Source organism: Echiichthys vipera, assembly GCF_963691815.1.
Source record: "Echiichthys vipera genome assembly, chromosome: 10".
In the NCBI taxonomy this organism is placed as follows: Eukaryota; Metazoa; Chordata; class Actinopteri; order Perciformes; family Trachinidae; genus Echiichthys; species Echiichthys vipera.
In genome coordinates, this window is record NC_139835.1 from 11,218,562 (window position 1) to 11,231,056 (window position 12,495).

Consider the following 12,495-nt stretch of genomic DNA (forward strand, 5'->3'; position numbering starts at 1 on the left):
TTAAGATTAATGGATATACCTGCTGACTGTTCATTATGCAGTGTCAAAAGACCAAACCTTTCAGTGTCCTGGGAAAACCTTTTATTTTTATAACAACTGAGGGATTGATTTACAAGGTAATGCAAGGGTTTTGTAAAAACATTTTGCTCCACACAATGAAGACGCACATGCCGCTACATGTTATTTACATGCATAGTGAGTGTCCATTTAGGCATCATTGCAAAACAACTTGACCTTGTCCCTGAAAACATTAAAGAATGTCTAACAAGTGATGCAGACTTGCTAGTTCATGCCAAGGGATCATAACATAATAAATCTTATTCACCAGCATAATGTTGTTTCAGCTCAAACCTGCAGTCACTTTGGGACCTGCTCTCTATCAAAATAACAGCCACTGTTCAAATAAACTCAACACACAAGTCCAGGCCTGGTGTTTCTTCACATGCAGGAGCTATTCTCATGAAGATTAATGTTTTTTTCTACATCTTCTTTCGAGTAATCTGATATTAAACAACTATTTATAAAGGATTATAATATCTGTAGATGTTTTGAATATGATCATTTTGGCATTTGTTTCTTTCCAAAAAGAGAGCAGTGAACGTTCTGATTGATTTCTGCAATATTACTTTTTATGATAGAGGATCAGCTGAACTTTGATCTGGCAGCCACTGAAGCCTACTGATTTTTGAACCTTGGCATTAGGTCGTTGGCGACACATAATATGAGCATGCATGCACACACCCTGTCACTTCAATGCATGTGCCCGAGAAAAGAAACACACATGCTTGCATAAACAAACACGCACGCAATGGTGTTGTCACCACAAGAGCAGATCCACACATAAAGTATTTATACACGTAGAGAGGGAGATGAAGAGCGTGCTCACTTAAATCAGCGCACCGACAGATGCACTATGCATGCGGAACTCAACATACAGATGGTGCACCAGGGAGGAGAGAGGAAAGCTTTTTTTTTCTCCCTGAAAGGGAGCAATATGTTTGGATAAGAATAGAACCGCATGGCTCTGAAATAGCACCTTTTTACTGCACATCTGTTTACTTTGAAAGTGTATCTCTTGCATTCTTACACTTGACTTGGTGACTTCATCACTTCCCTCAGGGCGCAGAATATACTGTATAAGTGAGTCAGGACACTCAACAGGATTTATCTCTGCACGCAAGCAGCAACTGGTAAGGGAGGGTCTACTTGACCACAGACTTATGGTCTTATCTAGTCTGAGTAGGCCTATATCTTAAAGTTCCTCAGAAAACATTTAGGCTATGTGCGCTCAAAAGCAATCACTGTAATAACTGTAATTACAATATGGAGGCCAACTGTTCCAATTATGGGTCTTTTTTGTTTGGTTTTTAGTCACTGTGGAAAGAATAAAAGCTTCTGCACACTTTCTCCACAACAGATTTGATGTCCAACAGGTGAGCTCTCAGTCAAAGATCTTTTTTAAAGGAATATAAGAAACACTTGTTCCCAGAGTACAACCTCCTATACCCTAGTTATCCTCACAATGAAAAGAGCAACAACCAGTTTTAAACCAGTGTTGCATAAAATATGTTTTCTTCCCTATATATATATTTTGGGATCCATCATCCATCATCTGCAACTGCTTGCCCCTAACGGGTGGCTGGAGCCGATCCCAGCTGACATTGGGCGTGAGGCGGTGTACACCCTGGACAGGGTGCCAGTCTATCATTTTTGGGATCCTAATTGTATAAATAAGGACATTTTTTTCTTTTTGTAAAATCTAAATTTTAAAGAATAAATTGGAAAGAAAAATAATTTACAAAACATAAAAATAACATACGCAACAGTAGCAGATGCAGTATGGCCAGTAAGGGACTCTCCACTGATTTTTCCAACACGTCCTCATACCTAAACAATAGAATAGGGTGATTGCACCATTGTACAATAACATTTTTTTTGATGAGGCAAAGTGAAAAAAAGGTGAAACATGATTATGCTGCATTTTGCTGAACTTTAACTTCCCTTTCAAAACAGAAGCCTCAAAGTTTAACCGAAGTTTAGTTTTTTCTCGTACGTACGAGAGCCATAGGAAACTTCCAGGTCCTGTTCCAGAAGTACCAAATCCATCCTGGGAACAGAGCCTTTCTCAGCATTTGTCGTCACTTAAAGCTGCAGTCAGCAAGTCTAGCAGATTGAGTTGAACTGTCTCCAATTGAGTTCTCATCAGTGCGCATGCACCAAATTCCTGTGAACACACTTGTGTCCTCTCTCATCAATAAACGGCATGGAGTACACTCTACACGGAGGTAGGGTGGCTAACTTACTCATTGTTAGCTAACTTAATTTAGCGTATGCCTAGCTTGAGGATTGTGCCTGTGATATTGTGTCGTGCGCGAGGGGGATCTGTGGCGTGTGCACGAACTGTGCCTGAGAGTCAGCACTGTGCTGAGTGGACAGGATGACTCGGGCGCTGTGGATCTTTGCAAAACAAACAACAGGCTCTACGTGCACATAAAGGCGTGTGTTTTTTTTCTTTCTAAAACCGGATGATTTATGTTCTGTTGGCGCATAGTGTGGGCTTCAGTGAATATGATCAAAAAAAGTTTCCTACTGGGACTTTAATGTCAATCGAAACAATCAAATACTACAGTATGGTTTATTCAATATCTCTATCTACATCACAACTTGACAGAGGAGGTGAGTCCATGAGCGATTGCAGGGGTTGCAGCTAGCTCAGACATGTCTGTAGAACCAGCAGGTCAGAGCGGACACAAGGCCGTAAAAGTTTATGGACAGTAGAGATTACAGCTAGAATGCTGAACAACTTACTTTAGAAGAGAGCATTGGGGAGTTTCGCACAAAAGCCAACTATGATGACATAGTACATCACACAGCTGCACTTGCAGTTGTTTTTAATGGGAGCTCTAGTTTTTTTTCTGTGCTCACAAATTAATTGTTATTTAACAAGTAGAGAAAAAACTCATACAAACAAAAATGTTTGTTTACTCTAAAATCACATTTGATTTTCATATTATTTTTGAGAGTTCGGACCCTTCTGGACTATGGTTGTTCATAACTGAATCTGTTGAGTGTCATCTGTCGTTGCTCTCCACACATATACTACACTATATGAACAAAACTATGTTGTACAGAAATAAATCTCTGGAGTGGCCATTCAAAAAGCATCAGAAATGGCACGACAGTTAATTTTCAAAAAATATCAAATATTTTACTATTTCATATCTGTACCTCAAACAGTGAGTTGGTTTTTAGGACAACGTTCTGCAATGAGAAAGCTTTTATTCTTCTACCGGTCCAACATAACCTTGATACAAAAACATTATGATTATCACTGGAATAGATGTGTTCTGGAAACTTCAAGAAAAATACTGACCTTGGTAGTAACCTTACCATACCATACTTCAATACATTAACTAAGGGATTCATCTGCTTCCGGCAACTGACTCGTGACAAAATAAACATAAAACTGCTCTTTTACCAAATGCACTGCTTTCATGTATTTTATTATTCATCACAATAAAGCCACTTTCAATATGATGGTCTTTCTTTATTGTCTTACAAATATTAAGTTATCCACAAAAATAAAATAACTTAGATAATAACCATATTAAAACATAAAAATACATACATACATTACATTTATGACATGAAAAATAATGCATATTGCTGATATCTCCCAGAGTTTTCCTGGACACAGTTCTGTATGTGCAAACTACTTATCAGAATCAAAATAATCTGTTACACTGGAAACACAATTCCAGGTGTTTTTTTTCTCCCTCTGCTTTCAACACAGAAACATATTTGCTTGAAATAAATTATTGTCTGATAAGGAGCCTCACTAATACATGACACATTTCTTGAGACCAAATATGATATTCAATGTGAGCATAGGCAGGAAATCCTTATCTACTTTGCTATTTATAGACTTTTAAGTTGACATCTGAATATCCCTATTTGCACACATGGAAGTGTGAAGTAGGTGAGTGTATATCACAAGAAGCTTACAGTGTCGCACACAGTACATTGCATCACAAAACAGGAAACACTTTAATTGATGGCAGCTTCAGATGTTTAAAGTGTGAGGGACCAAAGCCTGTTTACATGTGCACAGTTTCCTGAAACAATTTAAATGTGTTGATGTTATTTGTGCAGCATCATTCAGTTTTATTTACAATAAGGATGCACAATATGTTTATATCGGTACCAATACATTTAAGCCAGAAAATGGGAAATGTATATTATTATGTAGTGTTCCGGTAATTCAATTATAGCTGATAAATTATCGGCCGATAATACAATGCCAGACAGGTTATATCAAAGCATTTATTTTGAAATCTTAGGCAGAATGAGTGTGTAGTTTGTAGTTAGGTTGTGTACTTTTTGAAGAGTCAAAACTTTCCTTTTTTGTGTGTTGTTGTGCTAACAACAATCAGTTTGATTTGGTTAGGTCTATGGAGGATCTATACTGTGGAACTTCTTTGCTCACTACATTTTATCCTTTTTTACCCTCAGGTGTGCATCAACTAGCAGTTATGGATGTACTTTGCTGTAACTTTGAATTGATAATGCTGTTCCGATCATGCTGAAGATGAAAACTGTACTTGCTTAATGAAGGTCATCTGTACATTGTGATCTGGCAGTCCTCTTACATTACATACCACACACAAAACAGACGACACATAACTCAGGACAATGCATCTGTGCTCTGTTTTAGGGAGGCTGTAATACACTTTAGAACACCCTCTATTAGAGGGAAGTAAATGGTTTCAGTAATGCTGAAAACACACCAAAATTGCAGCAAAGTTAGGAGGTGTGTTAATGTGCGTCAGATGGAAAGACATTCTTCGTAACATAGGTCAACATGTCACTGGAGACTTTGTACTCTGATTGACTGCGCGTATTCTCGGGCCACACTTTGCCACCAAAAATTAAACTTTCCCTAATTTTTCAGTTTGCTCGCACTTTGCCGCACAATCAAACCCATCAATTAACTTGGAGTGTCCACTGCAGCTTCCTATAGACATTGCAAAGAAACTCGCCGCAGGCAACACACTGCGCCACAACTTGGTGTGTTTTTGGCAAACGGGTTAGATATAACACCAACAATCAGACTTTCAGATCTGTCTTTTGATTTGCTTCAGCTGCTCTGATATTCAATGTTGTAACCTCATCCTATAAAAGTTTGCCCCTTTAATGGGACCCTCTACTTTTAATAGCTGGGACTAGTGTGAATGTATTTATTGAGGGGTGCCATCACTGTTAGCAGGTTTACACATTACGCATACAACATAGACAACATTGACATATACATCTAAAGAGTGTCGGTTGAGTCAGACAATCCCCTGCTGTATTTTTAGGTGTAACATAATAGTTGCTATAAACACTGAATCTTCTGAACTGCCCTTGAACAAGGCACTGAATCCTTAAGTGCTCCAAGTGTGTTGTGCTGTGTCAAATCCTGTGCATTGTGAATCCTGATGTGTGAAACTGTTTGTGTCTGTGCTATGGAGCAATATTATTTTATTTCTGCATGCAATCTACTGCTAACTTTCAACTTCTTCTTCGCTCACCTGGATCTCATGAAGCCGTATATCAGACAACATAAGCTGATAACACCAATATTTTGTTGTTGTTTTTTTTTTAGCCCAGATTTCATAATCTGAGCTTTCAGAGATTTATCTGATACAACCATGTTCCTTTGTATCAAGAGGAAGGCAGTAAACATCCAAGCTCTCTCAGTTGTGGCAGCTTTAGACATATCCCACAAACACTCTTTACCAACATGCGCATCTATCTTTCTGCTGTCTTAACTGCTTCACACTCTGTTCTCGCTCCTCTGGAAAACAGCAGTCCAACGCAAAAAGGTATGGGGCACATATATTACAGTCATATTCCCCTTTCAAATGAATAGTCTTGATTTAAAAAGGTCTCTTTTTCTTTTCTTTTCTTTATTGCGTACAGTCTTTTAGTGTGTGTTTCTTCATTTACAGACACTGACCCACTCTGTTATCCGGCACTCTTCGCACACCACATAGCAGCACCAGTGAAATTTGCAGTTGCAGCGTTCGCTCCGCGTCTGCTGCAGGATGTTGTGGCCTCTCCCGCAGCACAGACTCTCACAGTTGTCCATGCCGGGGCTGGTCTTGTTGCAGATCCGGCCCTGTGTGCCCGCAGAGTCCGAGCCCAGGTCCCGCTCGCAGAAATCTGGTGACTTTTCAAAGTAGACCAGTTCGTTGATGCTTGGCCGCCGCCGATGTGTGTGGTGGTGGTGATTGTGGTGGTTGTTCTGATGATGGTGATGGTGGTGGTGGTTGTGGTGGTTGTGATGGTTATGGTGGTTGTGGTGGTTGTTGTTGTTGTGGTTGGAGTGGTCGAGCTGTCCGGTGTTCCTGTTGTGAGCCTTGATAAGCGTGGCGATGTGGAAGCGTTCTTTGAGGATTGAGCCCACCACTCGGAACTCCGGGGTGACCTGCCAGCAGGTCTTCAGCTGGCAGCTGCCTGACGTCCCGTGGCACTTGCATTTCCTTCTCATGTGGTCGAGGACCACCTGCGAAAAACACAGATGGAGGAAGACAAAAAGAGAGAGTGGGATGAAGTTAGGAAGTGAGAGGAGGGAAGAAAATTAGAAAGATTAATGACTTTTTTGATACATTTGATGTTTAATGTAAAGTAAACATGTACAGGCTGTTGCAGACTGCAAGTCATATTTCTAACTGGATTTTTTTTTTTTTTTTGTTTGTTCTTCTAAGCATGCCACTATTCCACTGTATAATAAATTACACACAGTGCCCTGAAGGACTATTGGTCCCGCATTTTACAAGCCAGGTGGTCTGACTCTGAGCCTGTTGTCAAACACACTGATATCACATAACACAGATGGATGCAGGCAATACCAAAACAGACAGCAGTGTCATTATTCATCTTTTGGCATCGGGTAATGGCTCCATGCATGACAAACATTACAATATTTAATGCTGGCCAATGTTACTACATTTATAGCAACAGCCAGTGTGTATTGTTTTTTTTAATTTTATTACGTTACAGGAAAAAGCATGACTGAGTGAAAGCCATTTTACACACATAATGGACTTGTTCTTGCTTGCTATAGGCTCTGTTACTGTTAGTTGTTAGTTGTTCCATGTAGAATGACCTAGATTAGTTAGAACATTTATTTATTATCATTAACCTCGATAACAAGTCAGTTAAAGAAATATTTTTGTGGTTTGGGATAAAAATAATATAAAGCTTCACACTGGAAATTAATACAGAAAACAGCTATCAAAGTGTTGTTTACCACCTGAGCAATAAAATACAACACATATTGTTAGTAGTATCCATGTTGTGACCACATTAAAACTTAAAGCTAATGAACACACCAAAGAAAGAAGAACGACTTCCAGACCCGGGGTCTGGGACAATCCAAGATGCATGTGAATGCAGGATTTTTTGTATTTTCTAGTACAATCCTTCAAACCATGTATGTATTACAATTATGGGTGCATTTATCCATCATAGAGATGTATGCATATGTGAAAGGAGTATTTCATACTCTTTTAACCTCTCACTAAGTGACTTCTTTCCTTTATTTTTTTGACTCTTGAACTTGAGCATTACCACCACTGCATGACTGATAAGCACACACACACACACACACACACACACACACACACACACACACACACACACACACACACACACACACACACACACACACACACACACACACACACACACACAGGTACACCCCACATGGCATAAATCCTGTCCATCCCAATAATAGTTCCTCAAGGTGTGTGTATGTGTGTATGTGTGTATGTGTGTGTGTGTGTATGTGTGTTTGTGTGTGTGTGTGTTCTTATCAATCATCACCTGCTCTAAACTTTAAGATCCAATTACCAACAGGAACACCAGGCCACCCAGAGCACTGACAGATGCTGCTGCCGTTGCCGCCCCTATCAACACACATACACACACACATGCTGGACACTTGCACACTTTAACACATTCCACACATGTCCTAGCAATAATGCCAGTCTTCACGCACACACGCACACATTCACAAAACCTGACTGTCACTCATAAGTTCTTTGTCACCCTCCCAGAATGGGTCAGAAATGGAGAAGTACAGGTAGGATAAGTTTATAGACATGAGTGCAGTTTATTCTTTATGCGTGTGTAAGCATGTTCACTAGACAGTAAGTCATGCTTCTTTGTACATGGTGATGCTGACGTATAGGCCTATGGTTGGACATATGTGTGCTTGCGTGTGTCTCTGGAGAACTGATCTTGCTTTGCTTCAGACTATGAAAATCTCCCGAGGAGAGCATCACACAGATTATTTTCCTTGTTAAGATATTACATAATCAAACTGCCTCCATTATTTAGCCAGGATCTCATCCATTAAATAAGCAGCAGCAGGAACAGAAGGATAGAGGGAAAATAGAGATGGGAGAGATCTTTCAAGTATCTATTGAGTGTGACAATCAAGTGAGCCACTTCTTCAAAGTCTAGGTCAGTTTGGACCGATGCCATAAATCTGATACTTCACTTGTCCTACTTCCTTTGTGGATTCCACCTTTCTCAGAGAGAGCTTGAACAACTTTAAGGTCTTGTTTTGCGTGCTACAAGGCTTACTTTCACGCAGTACAGTTGGTTTCCCAAAAAAGTTTCCTTGTTTTGGAGTATGAAGGAGCAAAGAGGTGGATGAGAGAATGAAATTGTGATAAATGGAGCTACTTTTGTGATCTGTTTGCAGTAAACAAGTGAAAAACAGCAGCAAAAGAAAACAATCTTGTTGTAAGTTAATAGTGACCACAGTATTAAAACAGTTATTAGGTGACTGCTGCAAAACCTGTGGTTCAGAGAAGGCTATTACGCATCCATTTGAAGCTGCAAAATATCTTGAAAAAATCAATTTGGTCAAACTGAAAGGCAGTGCAAATATGTTCTTAGAGTTTGGGTTAGATGATGTAAATATTGGTTTCTTACTTATTTACACAAATGTTTATAATCTGTAAATATATGCTTATACTACTACTAAATCTGCCAATAATGTAGAGCATTTAAGAAAATGAAATGTTAGGTACAGTGATGCTGCAGCTTTAAATCATTTTAATGGTGTATCTTAACAAATACACAAATGAATACACAATCTTGCAGTCTTTGCATCATTGCATGTTTTGTCTGTGTGTCAGGATTACAGAAAGTGACTGAAAAGTAGCATATGCATTTTCATTCTACTGTTATTTGGAGTGTTGAAAAGCTGTGATCAGTGGTGAGGAGAGGCTGTAAGACTTTTACAGTAAACAACATTATACTAGCTCAAACAGCACTTGCACTGAGTTCAGATTGTAGCGTTTGGTTCACTTTTTACATAAGGGCAAAGGCAACCCCAGAATCACAAACGTGCTGGCCTTAAACACACAGCAAAGTCTGTAATCATAAACCTCTCCAACCCACTTAAACCTTAAAGGGCCAAACTGACCTAGGAGTCATAATTGCATCCACATTGCTTCTGTTTGAAGATACACTCACAGTAGTATAGGGCTTTCAATGGATAGTTAAACAACAAAAACAGCGGAAAAAGTGTTATTTCTAATGACATTTTCACATATTGTGGCAATGTTAAAAATAAACAGAAAAGTTGTTTAGGCCTACCTAAGAGCAGCATACTGCTAAACAGCATGTGAAAAATTTCAGTAATTCTGTAACACTAATGCATGTAAGACTTCCATACCTTGCACAATTCAATTGAAAGTTCACAAAGCAATTCATGGCTTAGCAACGATAACTAGAAATGGCAGACCTATGGATTTCTCCATATGCCACAGTGTTAAAAGCAACTTTAGGGTGCAGGGCTTAGAAAAACATTTCCATTTAATGCCTTCCATAATTTCCCAGTCTGGGATCATTAAAGTAATTATGTTCTGTTCTGTTCTGTTACTGTATGTGTCACTTAACTATAAATAGATAATGCCGCATCGGACGCAGTCAGTTTACAACTTGTTGCTACTCAGCTTAAGTCCAACCTGTTACCAATGATGAGGCCTGCAACACCTTTAAGATTGAAGGAGGAATACAACACCAATTAAAATTAAATATACATTTAACATTAGATGAATGACATCTGTGATTTTTGTTTCAGGTGGATTTATCTGTTAAACACATAAGGCACGCTGCAAACCCTGTGCTCTGACTGTTTGCAGGCTCTTAAAACATCAAGAAAAGAACATAACTCAGGGTCACAAGCATGTAGTTGAAAGGCAAACAGGTAGACTACTATCCTTAACAGGTGATAGGAAATAGGGAAGCTGTCTACTCTTGCTAAATTAAAAGTGGCCTGTCAGGATGACATATGGAGTGCTAATCCATCTGACAGAAGAAACTAGCTAAGTAGCTACATGTTGTACAAGGAGAGCAAAAGAAAAACTGATTAAAGTTAATTGAATGGAAAATGCTTAATTTCATGTTAAGGCTATTTATCAGTTTGAATGCATGAAGTGTTTTTAATCCAATCAGGGAAAACTAGAGCAGTGAGTTCAGATTATTTACTTGTTGATTTTTTTCCAATGCAGTGTGGATTTAGGGTTAGATGAGGAGAGTAAGGAAGTACAGTGGAACATAATGAACTCCCACATTCTTTTCACTCTATTTTTCAAGATCCAGACTGGCTATGGATGAACAGATGAAAGGTTTTGGATTTTTTGTTTTCTTCCTGTTCCTTTTCATCTGTACTTGGGGCCATACTGACTCTGAAGAGGGCGAGACAACACCGAAAAAAAAATGCTGTGTTTCTGCCTCTTTGTCTGTGTTTACGATATCTACAGTAACTTAACTACTACATAAAAAGTGATGCAGTGATTTATTGTTGCCTCGTCCTATATCTTGAGGGGCTGGTTGGAGGAGGAATTGGCTGGTGAAGCTGGAGGGGGAGGGGGGTGCAATAAATGCGGAGGAGAAGGGAGGACAAAGGAAATGAAAGAGGAAAAGAGGATGACATGGGGGGGGGGGGTGATCTTGGGATGATGTCTTTGCTGTTCCTACACCACCTGATACTTTACACAAAGGCTGTTTGTGAGTGTGATGGTTAGCCTGGGCATTATTACTAATTACATGTCCGTCTATGACACTGTCGAGGCTCAGTCATGTCCTGCTGCTACTAGCCTTAGAGATTAGATTGTAATCAGCAATCTGATCTAACCTGTCATCAGATGTGAATGCAATGGCAGTGAGAGCTGGGAAATATACAAATACTGTCTCACATGAGTCACTTATACAGGCTATGAAAAGCTTGCTTGAAAAGAACAGTTTGCATTACACAGTTCTCTACCATGGTGCATATTAATGGGACTAGAGAGTGGTGGCCTGAAGTCCTGAAGGAAAAATGCTGATGTGTTACAGATGAAACAAGTGACAATAAAACATTCCCATATAAGTTTGGCAGAGAAATGGTCTAAACACATGCCTTTCTAGGTTAAGTTACTGTATAAATACTGGGAAAGTAATGCTCAGTACACAGAGAAAAGCACAAAACTGGCTGATGGTGTTGCCTGTGATTCTGCTTGTCTTATCACCGGCAGCTCGTTTTAGAACGTGACACAAAGTCCGCTGGTCAAGTCACTTACAAACTGTCATCTGGTTGAAAAGGCTGTTATATGGACGGAGGCTCAACAAGCGTGTGTGTGAGAAAGAAAGAGACCGGTCGAACAAGCGAGCGCCGAATTCAGAACAAATCAGTGAATCAGGGAAATAAAACTTTTAACCGTTTCATCACAACTTGAGATGCAGCTGTAGCAAGTATCTTACTATCTCTGTCCTCATTTACATTAAACAACATTTCATTTAGCTGACGCTTTTATCCAAAGCGACTTCCATTCACACCCATGCACAGCACAGGGGGGTTCAGTGTCTTGCCCAAGGACACTTCGACATGTGGACCAGAGGAGCCGGGGGAGCCAGGGATCGAACAGCTGGTATCAGCTCTTTGGTGTGGGGAACACCCACTCTACCCCCTGAGCCACAGCTGCCCGTTTCTATAATATATGCTACAAATTATATAGAGCTACGAAAGAAGGCCTGAAAAGTCAGAGGTTAGAACAGAAGTAAAGAGAGGCATTGCTATGGAGATGATCTACCGCCTCGCCTCCTCTCACTGGTTTGAACTGGCAGGTTTCAGAACGTTGCAGACCTGCACATTGCAAGTAGTTGCAAGTTTCAAGTTGTCTCGTTGCGAATCTGTACGATTGAGATGTCACAAATATACTATACAGTATAAAAGTAGAATGTCCTACAGTGCTGTTAACGTCATTCCCTGGCAGCCATGGCAGCGCAGAGACACAGGCTCTGTTTTATTCGTTGATCAACATTCCCTCCTTCACTTTCCCTTAGCACTTGCCCTTGGGGGAATCCCTGCAGCCATGATAGGTGTTCCATTTGTCTGAAAAACTGAAATGAACTTGAGGCTGGTCAATCCAGAGGTGTGTCAACCACAATGCA

The 12,495-nt window shown here is 39.8% G+C and overlaps 1 protein-coding gene across 1 annotated transcript in view; it reads right to left on the bottom strand.

Annotated features, from left to right (window-relative positions):
- Positions 1-3,580: 3,580 nt before the first annotated feature.
- wnt10a (wingless-type MMTV integration site family, member 10a) overlaps positions 3,581-12,495 on the bottom strand; it is a 29,859-nt gene continuing 20,944 nt past the window's right edge. Inside the window, exon 4 of the mRNA XM_083921532.1 lies at positions 3,581-6,547. Coding sequence (XP_083777658.1) covers positions 5,981-6,547 — 567 coding nt within the window. The 3' untranslated portion in view covers positions 3,581-5,980. The remainder of the gene's footprint in view (positions 6,548-12,495) is intronic.